Genomic DNA, 23,076 nt, shown 5'->3' with positions numbered 1-23,076 from the left:
CCTCACACCTGTCCCCCCCCCGCTCCCTCAGCCGCCTCTCCCTGCAGCGCCGCGCTCCCATTGGCTGCAGGTGTTCCCCGCCGCCCCCCCGCCCGCTCTGGTTGGCCGGGACGCTCCGGCTCCCCAGGTAACGGTTCCCGCGCTGCGATTGGCGGCGGGGGGGCGGGACCCGGGCGGGGATTGGCTCCCCATTGGCTGCACCTCCCGCCCTCAGGCCGCCATGTTGCCGCGGGCGCGGGGCGCCGAGCCTGGGCAGCGGCTGAGGGGCGCGGGGGGGCACCTGGGGCGGGACTCGAGGGGGCACCTGAGGGGCACCGCGGCTCCTCCGCCGGCCGCCGCCGCTGCTTCCCGCCGGGGCACTGCCGGCAGCGAGGCAAAGTCCGCTTCGAAACTTCCTTGCGGGACTTTGAGCAACTTGAGGCCGCGGAGGTGTAGCCGAGCGCGGCTCAGGGAGCGGCCGCGGGGCTCCGCTGTGTGGGGTGGGACTGCCGCGGTCGGAGCAGGTAGGAGTCCGGACGGTCCCGGTGGAGAGACCGGGCAGAACCCGCTCCGTCCGGGGAGGTGCCGGCGCCGCCTCGTCCCGAGCGAAGGTGTCGCGGCCCGGCCGCTCCCCGCAGGCCGGGGCTGAGAGGGGACCCCGGGTAGGCGGGAGGGGCCGCGTGTTCCCCGGAGCCCCCCGGGAAGGTCGGGTCGAGAGTTCGGGACTCTCCGCTCACCCGGTACCCGTGGCCCGGCTTGCCCGGACGGAGGGGTTCGGGAGGTGTCTGGATAAACACATTCGTGTGTGAGGTGGTAATTTGGAATAAACAGGATGTTTGTCAGGCTCTAATCACAAAGGTATGCTAAATTGCCCCTCGGAGTTCGTCTGCTGCTTCTCTTGGGTAAATTTGTAACTGATAGTAATTGGCTACAATGTTTTATTTACAGAAAAACTATTTTTAGTTACTTGATTCTTTGGGAGAAAAGAGTACGATGCTGTGTTGATGAATAAGTAAAAACTTCTGTGGAGTATTTCACCCAGGAGGGAGCTGTTGGATGGTATTTTAAGAAAACATCCTTAAATGCTTGGGATATTTCTGTAAAGCTAAATTGTACAGGGTATTTTTAACCAATCTTATTTAATTTCTGTGCAGGTCAATGGTCTTACACATTTTCCTTTTGATTTTTTTTGCTGTTCTATGTAAAGCTATTTGTGTTTCTAAAATTTGACACGACTCATTTGTTTAGCAGTGTGTGTATATTCATCAATATTCTGTTTTTTTATCTATGCAGCTGGATTGAGAATCATCTGGAGCAGAAACACTTTTCACATGTGAAGCTCTTCACTTCAGAATCTGTTATCTGTCTTGAATCAACTTATTTCTACATACTTGTAATTTTATATAGCTGCTAAATACAGACCATGCCTAGCAGAATGGGCTCAAAAATTGATCTGAACAAAGACTTCATCAGGGTAAAAACACACTACAGTGGGTAAGTCAGTGTGTCCTTTCCTCTTTGTTGTGACCTATCTATTTTTGAAGCATATTGAGCAGGAGTTCGTGGTCTGACCTAGTGATAGAGTAACCAGGGCTTTGGTGGATTTGTAATTATTGTCAGATCAGGCAGGTAAACTTCTGAGCTATTAAAATACCAGTCAGACTCCTGAAGCATGCTGATCAAGAAGAAAAAATAATTTATTCTCTCAGAAGGGGAGAAAATGTGCATAACTGACAGACCCACAGTTATTGTGGGTTGATGGATTATTGATTCCCACGGTCACAGCCAGGTCTACCTCCATCCCCTGCATTCAGATACAGTTATTATATTTTATCCTGTCTGTAATCAGAATGTCATGGTCCTTTATGACTTCACTCAGTTGTCAGTAGAAACAGGAGGGAAGGTTTTATTGCAGCAACATGAAATTTAAATTTTTAGGTGTGTTTAATCTAATTGGTTTGCTGCCACTCTGGGGACCTTGTAAAATAATATTGCTTTAGTCTCTCCTGGTTTTTTTCAAGGTCTGAGTTTAAGGCATTTGAGGACCTAAATATTTGGCCCAAGTAGATCCTTAAACTTGATTGGAAGTATTTAAACTGAACTTGTTGGCATTTAATAAGTGACTTGAATGATCTTTTCTGATGTTTTACTGCTAAATAAGTAAACGTAGCTACTGGTGTGCATATTCTTATATTATGGTGTAGAAAAATGCTGTTTTGAATTTAATTGATGTAGTTATGGAAGTCACTTCATAAATTTTATTGAAAACAAAATGCTTTATTTTTAAACTTACCTACTTATCAGTGCCATGTAGTTTGAGGTCCTGAATTTAGAGTTGTAGAGCAATTGAATTAATGTGGTAATGCAACAGGAGAGGTGCCTCAGCTCTGTGAGGGAAGGCACCACAAACACCAGCAGAACTGGGTGTAAATAATTTGGGGTGGCTTGCTGGCAGGTAGTGTTGATATAAAGTGAAAAGAGTGTGTCTGCGGAACTTGTCTGTGCAGAACTGGGGGAGGTGATAATAATTGTGCCAATGTTAGAAGTCAAGTGATTATTATTACCATGTTTTACAATAAACTACAGTAGTTTTTCCTGCAACACTGCATCCAGTCTTTTGCATTAGCTGTGAAGTCTGTAGAAGTCAGTTTACAAACAAGAGTTCCAAGCTCTCTGAATTTTGTTTTTGTTGTGCTGATCAAGTTGTGTGAGGTAAAACTGACTCTTTTTTGCCTTCTAACCTCTATAACTGATCATCTCAGTATCTCCATTGCAGAACTGCACTCAGCTTTTGAACAAGTTTGACAGACTGCAGGAAATCATTTGATTGTTCAAGTAGCTGCTAAAATTAAAATAATAGTAGAGATGCCATATTGAAATCCCTGTTAGAAATCTGAGCATGAGGAGGTTTAAAGCATGTGAGTGTTGAGTGTATCTCTGGAGGCTGAGTATCTCAGGTATTCCTGTTTCTGGGTGTGACAGAGTTCCTAACATAGCACAGTAGAAATCACTGCCAGAGTAGATTACAAAAGAAAAACGAAGTAACTGCAATAATGAACCAAGAATTACACAAGTTGTCTCTCTAGTTTCCACCTGGTTACTCGAAATTACTGAAACAGAGCAGTGGTGCAGTCTGGTTTGCTGTGTGTTATCTTGGCTCTCAGAGGTTACATGTTTGATCTGTCACTGGAATTATTTCTCTTGCTGTGACTCATACAGAACTTCCTGGTCATTAGCTCTATATATTACTGTGTAGTGTCCAGTTTCAAATTTATTTTTTTTAAAGTGTCACGTGGGATTATTTAGTGTTAAACAAGGAATGGTTTTCACTTCCCTGTGCACTGATTGCCTGATGTGGCTGTAGAGATGTTAAGATTAAATACAGTAAATCTTAAAGGAACATGGATATGAAGTTCATTAATTTACTTTCAGAATGACATCTGTTATAATAATTTTAACAATTAACAAAGGCTGATGAGTAGTTGCCAGCTTTATTTGGAGTTTATAGAATGTGTAGTAGTGTTGTCTTGCAGTGTGTTTTCAGTTTTTGAGTATTATGTAGATACTTGTGAAAGTGTGATTGTCCACGATTACAACAGAGCTACAGCTGCTTGATTTCACCAGGGGCTCGTGGTGGCGGTGCGTTAAATAATGAGCTACATTTGGTGGTGACCTTGTCTTGGGCCAAGGCATTGCACCAGCCCTCAAACATTGCTGTGAGAACCAGTTTGGTCTCTTACTTTCATAAATGCATAAAACATGACTTCTTTGACAGGGAAGTGTTCTTAAACTCAACCTCACCTGACAGCTCTCAGTGCTGTGGATGATATGGATTTACAGGTTGGCAGGTAGCATATGTATTTCTTTTGCTGTTGCTGTTATGAAGAATTATTAAGTTGCTGTTCTTTGAGAGCTCTACAAAATAGAGATTAAAGATGCACTGCAAAAGGTTGCAGTGCTTTTAATCTGAGTTTGAAGCAGTACAGTTCTTTAAGATGATTGTTTTAGGGCTTTGCTTATAGTAGTTTTTCTCAGCAAAGGCAAAATCTGCATATCATTTAAAATGTAAGTTGTGGAGTTTAAGTTTCTTATTTCAGTGTAGCACTATCCCACTGCTTGCTGAAAGACATAACTAGGCAGAATATGTTGCATAACATTTTTTCTAAAATGACTTGTCACACAGTATGGAAATAAGAAAATTATCTCAGTCATGTTAGACTTCTGATATATTTTCTGTATTAAACTACGAGGGGAAAGAATTGCATGTGCCAGTAGCCATTAACTACAAAACAGTTTCCTAGTTGTCCTCTGGAAGGTTTTAAAGGCAGTGAAATGATTTAAGTTCATCTCCTGTTTGTTTTTGCACGTGTTTATTAATTGATTTCCCAGAATCAGTTATTTTAAAAATATTTTTTAAATAGTAGAAAGTCTTGTTTGTATCATCAGATTGTGTAATCTCTTTTAATTTCTCCAGTATTTGACCTGCTTTGGCAGGACTTGTGGACTTCCATTATATCAAAAGTTATTGTCAGAAATTCCTGAGATAATGTATAGTTTACATAGAGAGTTCAGTATTGTGTTCATGTTCTCTAAACACTACAAAGGTAGAGTGCAAGTAAAAGTAAGATTTTATCTGAATTTTTCTGTAATTACATCATTTGAGGATTCACCTAGTCAAAGCCTCATGTCAAACAATATAGTGGATGTGAGGAAAAGCCTACAGTTTAAAAGGACTTTACAATAATTGAGATTTTATTTATCTCCTGACAGTAGAAGCACCTGGATTAAAAAAAAAAATATTACGAAAGCTTATGGTTTGTTTTTTAACAACACTTCAAATGTTGATAATTATAATAAGGGAGCTTGGCTCACCCGAGTAAACATGCATTAAAGACAGGTAATTAACACATTTATTTCCTCCAGACTGAGGTATTTTTAAGTTAAGCACTGCGAGGTGTAATCCTGCTGGCATAGTGGGAGCACTTTACATGAGGAATGCTCATTCTGTATGGTTCTGCAGCTTGGTGTCCATAGATGGAACTGTTGGAATATGCAGGTATTTTCTGATAAAAGCTGATGTTTTCATCTTCTGCAGGGACATCCTGATAACAAACTTGGATGCATCAATGAGCTATGCTGAACTCTGTGATGAAGTGCATGAGATGTGTAACTTGCAACAGGAGCAGCCAATTACCCTGAAGTGGATTGATGATGAAGGTATTGGACTGAAATACATCTCAGGGTTTGTTGTTTACTGTGGTACGGAAAAGGGGCGTTGAGGAACTTGTATAAACAAATACCATACTGTGGTGTTGTTTTTTTCGAAATACCTAACTACAGAACCCTGTCACAGAGCAAAAAGCTTGGAGAAATGGGACTCAAGACTTGAGGGATGATTGCAGTAGCACTTGAACTCACTTCTACAGAAGCACCTTGTCAGAGCCAGGGCCTGCAGAACTAGAACTGAATACAGGTGGAAAAATACCAAACTGGTTTGGCTGATAGTTGTAATGCTGTGTTTTGGTTTTTTTAATAGCTCACTTAGCTGATGGTGTTGTTTGAGTGAATGGAATTTCAAAGTACTGACCTTGGAAGGCGGTAGCTGGTAGTCAAAGACAACTCAGCCCTTTTAAAGACACCGAGGAGTAGTATTAATACTTCTAAACTTTACTTTTTATCTTCTGAATACCAAGAAGGACAGAGGCAACTGTACCCACCTCAGTTTAATGGTGGTGTAATAGAAAGTAACCTGATCAGAAGGACCTGGAATATAATTGCATTGCCTCTGCTTAGCTGGTTGAACTGCATGAACTGCCAATAAAGGACGATTATTGCAGGGAAGAAGAAAACCCACTGAGTTTTGAGCTGCAGAATTCTAAGACAAGAGTCCTGTTAAGTGTTTCTTGGTTGGGCTCTCTGTTGCATTGGTTTTTTGAAGCTTACTTAAATGAAAACAAATTTATTTAGTCTCCATTCTAGTAAGTATTTTCCTCTAGTCTTGGTTAAATACAAACCTGTACAACTTTTTTCTGATTCTTGGGTCTAACTTGTTGAGTTTCAGCCAATCTGCTGTGTTGGCTGTCCTCGATCCTCCCGGGTTTTGTGAGTTATCCTATTTCTGCATGCAAGTGTTTCCACTTATTGCCACATGGAATTTAAGTTCATTTGACTGATTGCACAAACAGATGTTCTCTTTGAACTGACTAAAAGCAAACAATTGCCGATGGCTTAATGAATAAACAAAACCTAACAAGAGATGAAGAAAATAGATTTTCTGTTGGGTTTTTGTAGCGTTTCTTTGTTTTTCACAAGATTCAAAAGGTTTGAACTATGAATAGCTCACTCATGATAAAATCCCGTAAACATATAAGGAATATGGATTGTTGATTTGCAGTACAAATAATTCTTTTGTCTTTCATGTTGTATTATTGCTGCATTTATAGATCATCAACAGCAGTCACCTTCAAAGAGTGGTAGCTGGGCCCTGGATTCATCATTTTACAAAATAAGAACCTTTTTTAAAGCTAAGAAATTACAGTTTAATATGTGGCTTGATGCTGGTGTCATCACTTGGCCTGGATATCATAAGGTCACCTGTCACCCAAGGTGTGCTGCAGGAAGGTTCCACAAGGGACAGGGGTTCAGAGGGACACTCTTGCTTCTTTGCTTGCTCTCAGTGCATTGTGACGTACTGTACTTTACGTGTGTCTGGTTAAGTGGATTTATGGATTAATTATCCAGTTTTAACAAAAATAACCCTCCCAAGGTAATGCTGATAATGTGACTGCAAGCAGACCAGAAAATGGGGGGATCTTGAGGCATATCTGTTCGCTTGTATTTTTTTGTTATCCTATAGGATAGTTCTGTCTACTCACTTTTGATAAAATTAGAAGGAATAATTGTGTTGTTCCATTTTGGCTTTGATCAAAATGCCAGCTTAATATCAAGTGATCGAAAGAAAGGCAATACTGGAAGCTGGCATATTTTTTACTAACTGTAATTCTCCACTGAATTCTTCAGTGGTAAATTTGCCTGTGTGTTGCTTTTTTGTTAGGTGACCCCTGTACCATCTCATCTCAGATGGAGCTGGAGGAAGCCTTCCGTTTGTATTGTCAGAACAGAGACGAAGGGCTGATTATTCATGGCAAGTATTGCAGACTTCAGGAACCCCTGTGTGTCTGATAATCCCAACAGCTGCTTAAGTGGGAGGTTGGAGTGACTCCCTTGCCTGTCAAGTATCCTTCTTTGTGTAGCTGGAGTTTGATGCTGAGGAAGGAACTGGAGCTGAGAGCTGAAACTGTGCAGGAGGCTTTGAGTTCAGCACTGCACAGATTTGTTCATGCTTTACTCCAGTATAAGCTCCTGCCAGTCTGGAACCAAGTTTTGATTGCATCATTTCTCATGTAGAATTATTTAAAGGCTTGCAAAAACTGTCTGTGTGTAAATATAGTCAAGAATCAAGGAAATAGTACTACTGTGAATCTTTTACCTTAAAAATCCAATGTTTTTGTTTTAGTTTTCCCAAGTACGCCAGAGAAACCAGGCATGCCTTGTCCAGGAGAAGATCGTGAGTACTAAAATGTTATCAAATTCTAGCTAAATTATTTTTTGGTCACACAGAAAAGAAATGCATTAAAAGATTTTCAGAATCTATTCCTACATACATGTGTATCTGGTTTGGTTTCTTAAAAGAATGTAAAGTGTTTTACACTTTGTCAACAGACAAATTGCATAACTCAGTGTTGTAGCAGTGTTTTAATGTTTCTGAGTATTAATGCTGGGTTTTGTAGTTGATACATTTGGAGGAAGAGACAACAGGATTTTAGATTCCTATTTGAATGTAGGCCTTTGCTCTGGTTTTTTTTTTTTTTTTGGTTTTTAACTTTCAGGGAAAAGAAATGATGTACTGAAGAGGGAGATACAGCCATTTTAATAAAAAGGTTATTAATCTCTATAAAAATAATCCTGTGAGAGGTAGATAAACCTCCAGAGGAAGGACACATAATTGATATGGTTTACCTGTATTTCAATAGCCTGACCTGCACAGGGATAAAAGGATTAAATAGCTGTATAGTCAGTTCTCCTTACAGAGGGATGGCATCAGGACTTTATTCATATCTTGGTAAATGTTAAGGAAAAGAATGGGAATAATTGGGTGCCAAAGGTACCAGATGATGCTTGGCTGCTCACAGGAGTATAAAGAAAAGCTGACTGAAGAATTTGAAGGACCTTTGCTCTTCTCTTTGAGAAATATAAGAGGAGATAAAATTAATTGCTGATAAAAGCAAGTAATGCATACTAGGAGAAAAGTACTTGGTTGATCAGGATTTACACTGACAGACTGGCTGAAGATGAGTAGTACAGTGGAAATAGTTGTGAATACTATTTTTAATCAGAAATAATGCTAATATGCTAATAATTGCTCTGTTGAGAACTTTGAAGATGAAGAGAGGTGAAATAAATACCAAAAAGTTATAGTTCAAATATGATTTTTACATTTAAACTACAGTAGGTGAAAGGTTGGCTGTAAAAACCAGGTAAGTTTTCATGTCAAAGTTATTAAAATTGTCTTTTAGAAAGGAAGAAAAGAAAGTAAATGTACAACATTAATTTCTCTAATTTGCCGTACAAGAACAACAGATAAAGACTCTTCTACTATGATTAGAAGAGTTAAAGAAATTATCCCTGAGACACCTAATTTAATGAACTCATTAAAGGTGTAGATATTCTAGTAGGAAAGTTTTTCTTGTGTTAATTTGTTCAAAGTTTTAGTTCTCTCAAACCACGAGATGAACTACAGAAAGCGCAGCTGAGCGTGGCTCAGCTGACCTGGTTATTGTGTCTGTAGGGTATTTCTCCCTCTATGCTTTTACAGGTCACGTTGAATCACACTCAGATTGTTTAAAAAGCCTCTTTAGTTGGATGTGCTTGATAAGGGATCTCTGGTCAGGTTTCTCATGGTTTCATGAATTAATTTGATGCATGTTACATCTTTGCATCTGTGGGGCCTGCATGGAAATTGAGCCTTGTGGCCTAGGTACAACTATTTTTTGCAACACAGCTATTGTATTTAAATTGTAATTTAGCATAGACTAATGCAGTCAGTATTGCTGCTTGTTAGCCAGAGGCCCACAACAAACATCTGCATTGCACTTGGACTGTATGGAAATGTTACTGGTATTGGTGATACTGTTTATTTTGTCAGGACTGAAATAGTCCTTGCCTCTGAAGATACTCATCATGTTTTCAGTTCTTATTTTGTGTCTTTATTGCTGTAGTTATGTTCGTAGGAAATCCTTTAAAAAGTGAGAATATTATGTAATATATGTATATGTTTTCTGGAACATCACGTTTGCACTATAAAGGAGCTTATGAGTTTGCCTCAGGTTTTTTCTAGAGACAAATAAACAGTGAAGTGGTTGGTCTATCCAAAATGAGCTTCTACTTAAATTAGAAGTTCCAAGTGTGGATTGCTGGTTTGCTACAGAACTACAGACAGTTTGAAATGGAGTTTTTAAATAAAAGCATTCAATTGTGAAATAATTGCATTTCCAATCTGTTGCTCAGATGTGGCCATGTTAGGTCATGGAGTGGTTCTTTCCAATAGTTTGTGATCTTCTGAAGTGCAAATCTGTATTTCTGTAGGATTGTAGGGTTTTTCTTTCCAGCTCCTTCAGAACAATAATCCTTTGGAAGAAGAGTGCAGGGATACAGACTGGAGGTTTTGCATTTATGTTGAAATTTAATGATAGAGTTGCTACCTATCCTCACCTTTGTTAAATTGTTATGGTTTTGAGATTGTACCTGCCAGAAAAGCTTTAAATAAAAGCCTGTAATCCATTAATGAAATGAACCACATGACTGATATTTCAATTCCATTTGCATGACTTAAGGAAAGTTATTTCTGTGCTTGAAGAACCTTTATTCTTATATTGATGTGGTGCTGTCTGTGAGACAGAATTTGCAGTCTCCAGCATCTGCACTTGTTTTGTCTCTGTATTCCTTTGCTCCTGAATTTCTGTGCTTCTTGTTGGAGCCAGCCCCAGCTCGCAGTGTAAGTGCACAGCTGTGGTTCCAAGCAGCCCCTCTCCCTGAGCTCACTGAGCTGGCAGCGCTGCTGTCAGGTGACAGCGTGCCTGAAACATCTCCCATCCCTTCCCAGACACTGAATGTCACCTCTCCCGGGCGTTCCCAGCATCTGCTGGACTGGAGCCTTGGGTGCTTGATCAGTTTACTGATAAAGATGGCAGTCTTGCATTTCACTTTTACTTTTTCAGTAGGTGAGGTGTTCTTTCAGAATCGAATAAACAAGGTTGTTTCAGAGGCGTTTGGTGTGTTCTCTCCTGTGCCCCGAGGTGCCAGCGCTCCTGACAGCGTGTGTGGATCCCAGCAGCTGATTGGCAGCTTTATAACTTAGTTATTGGAGTCTCAGCTTATTTACCCTGACAGATCTTGATCTGATTTATCACTCTTGGTGCTGCAGTGCATTGTGTAACACAGCACGTCCAGCTGAACAATTCCCATCGATTTGTAGGACTTCCCTAACGGAATTGCCGGGTTTATCAGAGAAATACTTGTTTTGGTGACATCAGCTCCTTGACATCCATGCCATGTTTTAGTTGTGCCTCAGCTGCTAGCTACAGCCTCTCAAGGGAGCCAGTACCACCCGTGCCTGGATACATGAGGCAGAGATGTGAAAGGGAGAGACGGGGGTAACCAGTCTTCCATTAAATATTTGCTCTTAATGTTCGAGCTGATCCTGCCTATTGTCCTTGGTGTCTAATGGTATTCACACAGCGGCGTCCGTGGAATAAAGGGAAAATGTTTCATTTCATACCTACTACATTGTAAAGAATTACATGCTGAAGAGGCTAAAGAATAAAACCCAGTGAGTAATGCATGCTTTTTCTGTAGATTTTGTGTCATCATTGTGGTTGCTGTTGTGAGCGGCGGGCACTGACGCGGGCTGTGTGTACGTGTGCTGCAGGAGAGAACTCAGCATTTTGGTTATGGTACAGTCGCTGTGCCTGCCACCCTCCTTTGCAGCCATGGATTGTTACAAATGCAGAGATTCCTGCTGCCTCTGTGCGTAGGGATGTGGCTGAGAGACCTCCTGGAACTGCTGATAAAATTGCATTGAAAGGACTCCTGGGGAATGTATTTTAGGAGGAAAGGAACGGAAGAGTGAGTGATGCTGCTGCTAATACTGGAGATTAATGAAAGAAATGTATCCCAAAAACCCTGACGGTATGTGCTCAGGGCCTGTTTATTGTAGGTTTGCTGATGTAAACGCTAACCATTTAGGAGCATCATTTTCTGAGGCCTTTTTGTTGAATTCTGCTTACTGGATTGTCATAGATGGCTGTTTTTAATTGTGAAATACTTGTTTTGAATTAAGGGTTACTTAGTTTCTAATATTGTCAGAACGAGCTGTGCTAGTTCACTTCTGCTTAACAAATAGATCTGTGTATTTAATATTAAAATTCATCTTGGGTTTGGATAGCTAGTGCCAGCAAATTTTAGGGTTGTTTTGCTGTTGGCTTCATTAAATAGAAGTATGCAGACTAGGAAACCTTTAAATTAATTAATGGAAGAGAATGAATGTGTTTTTAATGTTTTACTACTTATGATATTATTGTGATAGTTTTTATTATCTAATATTTCTGGCCAATTTTGCTGCCTTATTTTTTTGGTGATGATTACACTGTGTTATGCATGTCTCCTGTGCTCTTTGTTTATCTGCTCGGTATTTTATCATTAGGTGTTTGGACTTCATTTTCCCCCCAAGCCATCTTTCTTGAAAATTTCATGATAGGCTCGAGTAAAGGTATCTTAGTAACCTAATTGTTGTTGTGGGCTTTTTGTTTTAGGCACAGATATTTGATTTTGCTTTATGTCCTGCCTGATACTGTGAAATAGCTTTAAAAAGGCTTCTTGCTGGAGCAGTGTGGCCTGTAAATATTTTTCTAGCTCATAAGGCAGGTTTTCAGGTTTTTCCCTTCATTTGTTACTGTATTGGTAGCAGTGATTAGGTTATTCAGAGCACGTGAACCAATTTAATCCCCCAATGAAGAAAAGAGCTATTGCCACCATAGAGACTGTTCTGAAGACGTAGATTGGATTGCACTGGATAATTAGGCAATTTTGAAACTGCTAGTAACCCTCTCCTGGATTTTAGTAATTGAACTGGGGGAGAGGGAGGGACTGTACTATTTTAATGTAAGATATTTTTGCTTAGGATTTGAAAATAGCTGTGTCATAGTTTCTCAAAAATACCTGAAATCTCTTCCTCTGTCTTAACTGCACCATGTTTGTATTATATGTGACATATTTGAAAAAGAGACAGATTGTTAGGCAGCATAAGTTACTGAGAACAGTTATTTCATGATTTTTAATTCTAAATAATCTCAACACTTTTCTTAGCTATGAAACATCCAATGAAGAGTAAAGGGCTGGATGTCAGGCATAAAATTATAAAGCACAAGTCTGATTGTGGAATTTGAGATCTGCCCTTAATTAAAGGTACCAAGTGTCTTAGCAGATGTTTGTGTTCCAATTTATAAACTATAGACTAAAACTGTGATGGACTAAGGAATGCATGGGCTGGGTTTTAAGGTGTCATAGCAAATAATCTGTGTTCTTTTTTTCTTTATTCCGCTTCCCCTCTCCTAGTGTTATTCAGAATGTAGTATATTAAATGCAGAAAGGATGTCACCTGGTTTCAGAAAGCTTCTCTTTGATGTAATATCTTGTTCTTCTCCCTGTGTTGTATCTCATGTCTTAGAAGTTGATAAATCCACTCTTGATATTCAGGCACTTGGGTAACTAAATGGGCAAGGAGGTGATGAAGCTTTTTGGTTTTGCTGGAATTAGTGAACATTTGTGGCCTGTTAAACCTGAGTTGGGCCTGTGTGTTTCAGTAGCTCAGAAGAGCTGTTTAATATGTAACCTCCTCATTTATAATGCCAAGGTTAATTATATATTATTATACTTGGGTACTGTGTAATACTTTTGGAAATTAGTTGCTCTATGCAAGTTACAGTTTTTTATGTTGATCTGAGCCACAGAGTTCACAGCAGAGGCCTGCAGGGCAGGTGTGTGGGCTCTTCAACATTGATCTGGATTTTGGAGTTCCTGTGAGATGTGAGGTTCCAAGTGCTGCTCATTTGGAGTGGAGAGCACCAGGAGCAAACCTTGGGAGGCTCTGATAGCAGTTGTAACCTCTGAGGGCTTGCAGTAATGCAAGTCTTGGTGGTAAATAAAGCAAAGAGCAGCAAACTTGAAGCTTGCTGACAGGCTGGCTCCCAGGAGAGGCACAGGAGTGCCCTGATCAGTGTCGGGGAGAGAAGGGTGAGCAGACTGTGCAGCTCATCCTGAAACCACACGGGGAAGTGGAAAAAGGAAAAACTGTTCTTCTCAATATTGACCAGAGAGTGCCTCATTTGTAACTCGAGTTCCATTGCTGTTTCTTCTGCCTCTGTTAGGGCTTGTCCTTGAATTGTTAGCCAGGGATATGTTTAAAAGGAAACCAGAAACTATTTGAAGGCAGTACTCCAGGATTTTAGTATGGCCTTTATTTTTACAATAAATTACTACTAATAATAATGCTATTCCAATAATTTAGGTTCTCATCTAGTGCTCTTCAGTAAAGCAGTGCAGGTGCCCTGTGACTGGCACAAGACTCCCTGTTCTTTACTTTGTCAACTCTGCTAAAAAGTTACCTAACTTTAATTTCAATTTCATTCCAAACACATGTTCTGGAAACTTTTGGTAGTTCTGTGATGATCAGCTTCATGTGCAGTAGCACTTTGCAATACAAGTGGAATTGTCCAGGTAACTCTGAAATGAGGAGATGGGTGTATGGGATAGGCCACAACCAGTGGAATATTTCAGTGCAAGGAGACCAGGCTAGGACTTCAACTTAGAAAAAGACAATTGATCAAATATACTAAAATTAATTTAAAAGTCATGTTTGGCATAGGATAAGATAAATTAGTTAACTATTTTCTGAAGGACAAGAAGCCAGGGAAAGGGGATTCTTCAAATGAAATCTCCTAAAATGTTTTCTCAGGGATTTGTCACTAGTTAGCTTTTTGTTGTTGCTTTGACCTTTTCAATAGCTATGTCATAATTTGCTTTTTAAAGTAAATAAGGTGAAAACTAGATCTGACCAAGTTTTAACTGATGGCACTTGAACCATGTGGATTCAGTTCCTTCTGATTGCTGTCTCAGTCACAAGAACTGGACTTCTCCCCCCTTTCTGTAATTCATGTGCTCAAAGGATGAAAATATGTGCTGTCATGTCTAGGGTAAGGCTCCCAGCAAGTCTTAAATCATGCAGGCTGCTGATGACATACAGCAGAACCAAATTCCTGCAGCAAACTTCATTTGGTTGCTCCTCACTTTTTTGCTTTCTTCAGCGATTCCATGGTGTATAAAAGACAGAGACTTTCTGTTATCAGGCTTTTATTTATAACAAAGTATTGCTTCATGGATGTACTAAGATGTAGAGGTTTGTTTAAGAACAAAGCAGTGGCCTTAAAGTGAGTGCAGATGCTACAGATTTGATTGAATGTTCAGAACTTCATTTTGCTGTACTTCAGTCCTAAGTTAGTTTAATTAAAGAATTAAATAATTTAAATAAGTACTGGCTCACTACTCTTTCAGCTTGATCAAACATTTTAATGCAGCTCCTAAATGATGCTAATAGAACATTAATTTCGCTTTTCATTGTAGTAAATCTTTTAATGAAAGTGATTTTTATTTTGGGAGAATTAATGATGCAATCATCAAAAGAAGCCTTTGGACTTACTATTAACCATGCAATGCAAGTTTGGTTTTGGGGTTCGTGTGACCACTGACTTTGGAACCAGAGGAGCCAACTGCACATCATGAAAGGGTGTGAATTGAAAATTGCCTCGAGGGCCTCGTTAGAGAAGGGAAAATATGAACTATTTTTCTTTCCTAAACAAAAATGTTAATCACCTTCAAAAGCATGGATCCACCACCAGTTGTCTTCTGGCCCTTTTCATAACATTCTTTCAAATTAGAGCAGCATTTTATCCTGTGTCTGGGACAGCCTCTCAAACAGCAGAAGTGTCAGCACAAGAGGCTGAGGAGCGAAGGACATCAGCAGGCCGTGGTCACTGATGTGCGCAGAGATGCTCAGAACCAGGACATGGTCACTGCTGGGGCCGCAGCTGCTCCCTGGACTTAGTGAGGATTTCTTGAGTAACACTTGGAATATTTTGTTATTTTCAAGTACCTCTGATAAGTTGCACATAAAATCACAGACTTGTGAGTCAGAGACTCGCTCCAAATGAGCTGTTAGCACTGTTGTATTTGTGGCATTGTCTTTGGAGCTGTGACTTTGTCACCTTGCAGTGCCACGGAGCCATTTTAGCAGCAGGATCTGAAGGTGAGCACCCAAGAGCTCAGGCACGGGGGAGAACTGGGGATGTGTGCAGTGCAGGTGGGACTCAGCTGCCCCTTCTAAGGCAGTGGGGAAGGATTTCCACACCCAGCTGTGCTGCAGTAAATGCTGCTGCTCTCTGGGACATTTGTTTCCTTGTTGGTTCTCCACTGATCCTACACTTCTTTGGTCATTGTTGCTGTCTTAACTGTGCTTTTTCTTCACAGAGGTTGATCTGACTTTGTAGTTAATTTTAGTGTCAGTTGGAAAAGGATGGGGAGATGGTTTCCCAAGTGCTAATCAGCCTTAAATTAAATTTTAAAAAAGCTATCTTCTGGCCATTTAATATTTTGCAATAACTGCAAGAGGTCAAAACACTTAATACCTCCATATTGTTAAGGATACTCTTTTCATTTTCCAACTTCAATTGTACATAGCAGCTTATTCATAATAAAAAGAAGGGCCTGTTAACATCCAATGTATGTTCTAAAATTGCTTTCTGAAGCATGTAAATTGTTTCAATGTAACTATTTGTAGGAAATTAAATAACAGATGTCAGGCAATGTACTATCAAAGTGTACTTTGGAATTTAGTGTCCCAAAAAAATGTGTTCTACTTTTATATGTAATTTCTTTATCAAGTCCAGCCTATCTGAAATGCCAGTATCAATTTCCCCCTTGTAATTCATGAGTTGGTTTTGAAAGAATGCTCACTTGTGTGCTCAGCACAACATTAAAGGAACAAAACAAAAACTGGGCATTCTGGTAGTGTCCAGCTGGCAGGCCGGGTAATTGGCCTGTAAACAAGTTGTATTAATCTCTGAGAAGTGATTTGCAGCAATAGCAAATTACCTCTGTGCTCAGGATAGGAGCAGATTTCATTAGAGCTGGATCGCATAAAAGCCGACTTTGGAATTGCATTTGGAAATCCAAATGAAGAGGGAATAATTTTTGTGGCCATCTTACTGCCCTTCATTGGTGCAAGCCAACTGTGTTGTCATTTGAAAAGTAATTGTGCCTCCTTCAATTCTTCCCTGCTTTTCCAAGTTAAAGTTCTCATCCTTTCTGAAGTTCTGCAGGCTTCATTATGGAATTGGGGAGTATCTTCTGTAGATAAGTTCATTTGGAATTAACATTGAACAGTAGACATTGCTTGTCCATTTATATCCACAGTTAAATTTTATTTGTGTGTTCGTGTTTTTCCTTAGAACATTTTTCTACAATATTTTTTAAAAAATGAGGATAGAAGCCCAAACCCAGTCCTAGGAAATGTCATTAGAAAGCCAGTATGAAATCAGTTTTGCAGGGTTTCCTGTGCATCACTGTTAGTGATGCAGTTGCACAGTTTGACAACAGAGGGAAGAATTGCAGAGCAGCAACAGCCAGTTGTTCCCCACTGAGTTTTAGGTAGAGGCAGCTGGTTAATTTTATTTTGAGTACTTTTATTTCCCTTGTACTCTTACTTTGAAAAAGCCTGTGGTTTTTTCTTTCAGTTTTCCAATCTTGGAAGTAGATGAAGTTCTGTACCTTCATTATATTTAAAATGTGTATTTGTGTTCCCTAATTAAAAATTATTATCCCTGCTAAGAGCTTAAAATAGATTTGATTCTTTTTCTCTAAACATTTTCAAATACAAAATGAAGGTTTGAAAGAATTTATTTTTTGTTAGGCAGTGTCTTGTGTTTAATATTAATCATCAAGAAAAGATTACTTTGTTTAATTAGGGATATATCATCTCCTTCAGCCTGCAAGCAGCCAACTTGAACTCCTTAATGAATTAACTGATGTGTACTGTGAAATAAATTAAAAAATAGCCCTTTCCATTAAGCTCAGTAATTAAATAGTCAGACTTCTGTGGTGGCATTCCTCTTTCTAGATAGCTGGGATCAATCCTTTAAAAGCTTGGTTTAGTTGTTGGTTATCAGAAATCACAGAATCCATTCCTTGTTTTATTCTGAGTGTTCTAGAAACACGTCCCTGAAAATGTTTGGGTTCATTTTGCCATGTGAAGGGATGAGACGCAAAGTCAGAGGAGAGCTTTGTTCACACAACACTGACTAGAAATTGTTTCTTAACTCAAGGTATGCACTTAACTGCCATTTTATGAATCTGATTATTGTTCAAGGTGGCTTCTTTGATCTGGTAGAGCTCTAGTTGGAACTTGTAGCTGATAATGCTTCAAAATAACAATGATCTTGAAAACCTAAACTGCTTTATATAGCCTGGCATTATCCTTGGGGGAATTTCTGGGAAGGATGTCCCCTTTCATAAGGTTCCTGCCTGCTCGGTTTTCCAGGGGTTGAGGTCTCTGGCAGCACAACCGTGTGGTGCATCAGCCACTTGTCCCAGTTTTGGATCCTCAGTGAACAAGAGTGTTTTATTCTATCATAGGAATTTAATCCTAATGTGTAGTAATAATAGAACGTGTGCTATAAAGGTGTGTCTTGCAGGGATTGCTGTTTTCTCATTTTTTACCTTGGCCCCTTTTGGAGCCAGGGAATAGGGATTGATTTACCTCAGCCCCTGCACTGAACCACGGCAGTCCTGGGGATAAATTGCAGGGGTTCCTACTTTTTAAAGCTAGTCTATATTAAGCTCAGTTTTTGTTAGACTGTTGCCTCACAAGTGCATGATATAAAACCCTGCCTTTGATTTAATATTTATCATTAATTAGGGAGGTGACTTGCTCCTCTATTTGCAGACTTCATCAGCGCAAGCTGTTCGCTAACTTATCATTCACTTAAAATTCTTCATGTCAGTGATAAGCTAATGTTCAGATCACAGATGTATTACGTTGCCTCCATATGGTGCTTTGTCTAATGAATTAATTAACTATTTTGGAAAAAAAGAATCCTTGTGGAGATTTTTTCCTCTTGGTGAAAAGTCACCCTAGAAATGGTGGAGGGGTTTTCCATTGGTGTTTGTGTTTGAGCATATTTTAGTTAAAAACTTTGCAGTCATTTTGCTACGTTCTCATTTGAATTTTCTCTGCACTTGAGATAAATCTGCTTTAAAGTTGATATGTGGTAGTTTTTGAAGAGTTGGTTTGAGTAAATGGCCATATCCACTCTACATCTCTGTTCCAGTAGCTGTATCTTTGCTGCTTCTGGTGTGCAGTCTTGTAGCTGCTTTGACAAGCTGCTTGGCTTTCTTTATCCAAATTGTTAACAATTAGTTTAATAGTGCAGTATCTGTTTCAAATGCTTGCACAGTAAACATTTGCACATGCAAATAGAGTAGGTATGAATGTTTGGGGATTTGGCACCGTAGATATGTGGAATCACAGAAACTTCAATGCTTCCTTTGGAAGGACAAAAATAGAGGATCTAAAATCAGACCCAGTATTGCAGCCAGTGTTCACACATTGCGTGTCAGTAGCCTGTGAGTTTTGGCTTGCTCAATATAATGTTAAAATAATTTCTTGACAAAGAAACTTTTTACTACTTGCATTATCATTTGACACAGAAAATGTCTCTGTGTTTTCTATTAAAAAAGTCTTCATCTTTGAAACTTGAAAGCAACATTAAAGATGAAAATGTAAGATGCTTTTACATTAATTCCAGAGGATTATAGATGTGCATTCTGCCTCATTCTGACAAAGTATCAATTATAAATCAAGTCTGTCAGAGTCTTTATACCTCCCTGTACCAGCTGTGGGAAGCTGCTGACCCTGGTGGTGTGCAGGGCTTGGCTGTGTCACCCTTACCCCTGTGGCACAACACTTAATATTAAATATCAACCTCTCCAATTAGCCATTCACCCAGAAACTGCTCACCTGCATGTAAACGGTGACAATGAAAGCAACTCAGAGTAGATGCTGGGTTTGGCTTAAACAGATTAAATGATTTCTTCTTATGTTTAGAATACATTAAAAATAATCACGGACCTGCGCTTGACCTGCCCAAACAAAAGAAATATTTCAGGTAATGTTTAATGTCAAGGTAAAAATGAAGTCAAATAACATAACTCTGCAGACTTCCAACATGTTTAATGCTGCATCTGTGAGGTGTTATCAGTACCAAACATGTCTCAGCTATCAGTAGCAGCCATCCATGGCGTGTCCGTGGAAGGTGAGAGGGCGAGAGCAGCAGCGCCATTTCCCCGAGGAGCTGCTCCTTTAACAGCTCTGTCCCTCTCACCTGAGCCCGAGCAGTAACTCTAACGGGATTATGATCATGTGAGGGAAAACAGACAGGGCTGGAGGGAAGGGAGAGGCAGCGCTGAGAGCACATCCTGCCCCAGCCGTCACTCACGGCCGCCTCAAAAAAAAAAATCCAAATCCCCAGGGATTGTGGCTGTGCGTTGATATTTAGGAAAGCAAGCTTGTCCTGAGTCACAACTTGCTTACCCTGCTGTGTGTGGTGCTGCCATGCTGCTGCCTTACACCTTTCTGGTTTCTTCCCTAGAATCCATCTACCGCCGGGGAGCCCGAAGATGGAGGAAGCTGTACCGAGTGAATGGGCATTTGTTTCAAGCCAAACGTTTTAACAGAGTGAGTACTGTTGCATGAAACGTTGGGGTTTGCTCATGTTCTGTGCTCATTGTTTGCCTCAGTCTGTGCTTTTTCTGTGTTGGAGTGTTGGAAAGAAAGGAAAAGCAGGATGCTTGTTGATGTGACATTTCGGTCTCGGCGGTGTTATTCGAGTCATAACGAGCAGGGAAAAACTTGGCCGTGTTTGAATGTGAGTTAATACAGGATTGGTGGAAATGATTTCTTTTTAAAGTCTCTAAAACACTGGGTTTGTAACTGTTTAAGCTGATACATCCTAGGAGCAACTTCTCTCTCCACTCATTCTGTGATTTTTGGTTGCTTGTTAGCAAAATCTTTTACCTTCAGAACACTTTGCCATCTGTAAAAGTTCCAGCTGCTGATGTGAGCTTTAACTGTTTAGAATCTACACAATTGAAGAATTTGAAAAAGATTTCTTTATTGAGCTAGAATACAGCTGCGTTTTGAGAGCATGATTTAATCCACATAAGCAAGTGAATGTGGCTTTAAGGCTGAGACGCCTCCTTCACTTATCTCATTATGCCTAAGCATTGCAGCATATATATAAATGTACTTGGGGGGATTCCATACAGAACTGAGTGCACTCAGAAGAGTTAACTCTTTCACTCAGCAGGGACATTTTTTCTAAAAATTGAAATAAGAGGTTTTTTCTAAAATTTCCCACCCCAAAAATGCATTGAAACAAGCAAAAGCCCCTTAAAACTCAGCATTTTATCAATAAATATATTAAAAATATCATCCATATGAATTGTCATGAATTTGTATAATGTGCTGCAGGAATTCAACTTTTAAATTTATTGTGTAAAAGTATGTTTTATGTTTATTTGCTACATAATAACAACATATTTCCTTTGAAACACTATGAATGAATACTGCCACATTAATAATCCATAATACTATAGATAATGATGCTTAAATTGCAGTGAGGTAAATAGTGAATATACGCAGAGATTTTGATACCTCACTAGGGTGTCACAATCCTAAACAAGACTGCTTTTATGCCACAAATGACATCATACAGAGCCAGAGCACAAATCACATCCAACTGAAGTTAGTAAGCGTTGACATAAACTGTAACATGGGACATTAAAATGGATAAATTAATGAGGAATTATGGTCATGTCTGTATTACTGAATTCAATACCAAATTTTAGTGTTGATGGCATTTTTAAGACTGGAGTATTGCCTTAAGAATTAATTCCTGTTTCAAAGTAACCTTTTCAGCTTTTTCAGATCATTCAGATAAATGAACACATGCAAAAATTTAACCTTTAATTTTGTTGAACATAACATAAAGGTCAACTCTCTGATATGGCTTTGACTGCATGTGTTATAGAGAGGTATGAAAGGGTTACCTGAATTTCTGATGGAATTTGGGATCTGCCCCTACTTCCAGGGCCTGACAGATTTTATTTAGTCTTTATACTGCTGCTGCAAAACCTATAAAAGTATACTGAAGGAAGTCTGGTGGGCCAGGAATTTTGGAAGAGGTGGCAATAGATGTCCCAGGCTTCCTCTCATTAGGCAGTTTTTGGGTTGTTTTTCTTTCCTCTGGGCAGTTTGGGTTTCTCCTGATTGAGGAGGACTGGCTGCACAGATAAGGGGGATGGAATTAAGTCTTGTTTTCTACAACTACCAAAATACAACAAGAGCAATATAAAAATTGCTTGTTTGAAGAAATGCTCCATTCGTTTTTAACTATTCCTGCACTGCTAGCAGGGGTTTTCAGGAGCTGAAGAGTTTTGGGCAGGAGCGTGTGTGACTCAGGGGTGTGAGCATCTGAGTGACCGGGCAGTGCCTGGGGAAACACACTGCCACTGTGGCTTTGGGACTGAGTTTGGGAATTCTTTGGGAACTTTGGGAGTTCTGCCTGAGCTGGGGTGGGAGCAGCAGGGCTCCTGTGCAGCTGCAGGGTGATGGGCAATGCCTCAGCCTGCTGCAGGAATTACTGCAGAGCGTTGCAGCCAGGGGACGAGGAGTGAGCTTTGTGTTGGAGGAGGGAGGCATTCCCTTTGTGTGAGGAGGACTCACTGGGCCCCGGGGACTTTTTGGTGTGCAAGGAGCTCAGATTGTTGTTGGGCACTTTGGGTGGAGTGGGTAAAGTGACCGTAGCAACATACACTGGAACAATGATTTAAAAACCTCTCCTGTTGAAGTCAGCAGCAGGATGTCTGGCTTCTTCATTTACCCTCATTTGGATTTAACTCATTTAACATGCTTTTTTGTTACATATATAAAAACACCATAGATTTTTCATGCACAGTGCAACGCAGAGCCTTATTATCAGACCTGATTAATGGGTTTTAATTATGCAAAGTTTCTACCACTGTTAAAATGTATAGGTGTAGGTGTAGAACACTTTTTATGCATTGTCTGCTTAACATTTTGTGCCAGTGTTTTCCAACACAGTCAGTTTGGACTGTGTTTTTACACATAATTGTCAGAACTTTGTACTACACAGTTTTGTTTGGGTGACCTCTGTCAAAATCTGCGATTCTAAATAGACTTATTCTCTAAAAATGATTTGCTAATGTCACACTGTAATGTCTTCCATATGCTTGAGGTGTTTGTTTTCCTAACATTCATTTAAAAAAGAACTGCATTTAGCTGAATTCTGGGTGTGAAGTGTAACTGCCAGCTCTTATTGTAATTCTGGATATTCTAAAATTATTACTGAACATCTGTTAGGTGCCTGGGATGGGCTCTTGCTGCTAGAGAGCTGCTCACTTGCAGCAGGGACTGATGCTGGAACTGATGATGTGCATTGTGGCTTGCAGAGAGCGTACTGTGGCCAGTGCAGTGAAAGGATATGGGGGCTCGCAAAGCAAGGCTACAAGTGTATCAACTGCAAGCTGTTGGTCCATAAACGTTGTCACATCCTTGTCCCACTGACCTGCAAAAGGCATATGGTGAGTGTGTGTTCTGGCCAGGGCTGAGGGGGCCCCTCTGGCACGTTCAGATGTGTTGGTAGATGTGTCCTGAGGAATGAAATGCGGATTTGTAACACTTGGGAGTGGTTGGGGCTCAGTTTCTGCGGAGGACAAGCCTTTGGATTGTGAGCAGAGAGAAAGTGAGAAGGAAAGCTTGTGATGTGACTTCAGTGTGCTCAGGCTTGACTTGGACTCCTCCGTTAGACACTGACAGCCTCAGAATTTACTCCTTTTAGCCTGTGGGAA

At 40.1% G+C, this 23,076-nt stretch overlaps 1 protein-coding gene across 4 annotated transcripts in view; it reads left to right on the top strand.

The window, feature by feature from the left end:
• The first annotated feature begins 298 nt into the window (after positions 1 to 298).
• Positions 299 to 23,076, top strand: part of PRKCZ (protein kinase C zeta) — a 40,293-nt gene continuing 17,515 nt past the window's right edge. Inside the window, exons 1-7 of one of the 4 annotated variants that reach the window (XM_040084385.2) lie at positions 299 to 503; positions 1,273 to 1,473; positions 5,075 to 5,196; positions 7,034 to 7,123; positions 7,496 to 7,546; positions 19,797 to 19,882; positions 22,678 to 22,809. In XM_040084385.2, the coding sequence (XP_039940319.1) occupies positions 1,403 to 1,473; positions 5,075 to 5,196; positions 7,034 to 7,123; positions 7,496 to 7,546; positions 19,797 to 19,882; positions 22,678 to 22,809 (552 nt within the window). In that variant the 5' untranslated portion in view covers positions 299 to 503; positions 1,273 to 1,402. Of the gene's footprint in view, positions 504 to 1,272; positions 1,474 to 5,074; positions 5,197 to 7,033; positions 7,124 to 7,495; positions 7,547 to 10,569; positions 10,868 to 11,007; positions 11,227 to 19,635; positions 19,688 to 19,796; positions 19,883 to 22,677; positions 22,810 to 23,076 lie in introns of those variants that run through there. The other 3 variants (XM_040084387.2, XM_040084386.2, XM_058423303.1) reach the window with 3 other exon arrangements.

The sequence above is a fragment of the Hirundo rustica genome, chromosome 22 (genome assembly GCF_015227805.2).
Source record: "Hirundo rustica isolate bHirRus1 chromosome 22, bHirRus1.pri.v3, whole genome shotgun sequence".
Taxonomy (NCBI): Eukaryota; Metazoa; Chordata; class Aves; order Passeriformes; family Hirundinidae; genus Hirundo; species Hirundo rustica.
Note: the sequence above shows the minus strand (reverse complement) of the source record. Positions and strands in the feature narration are given on the sequence as shown.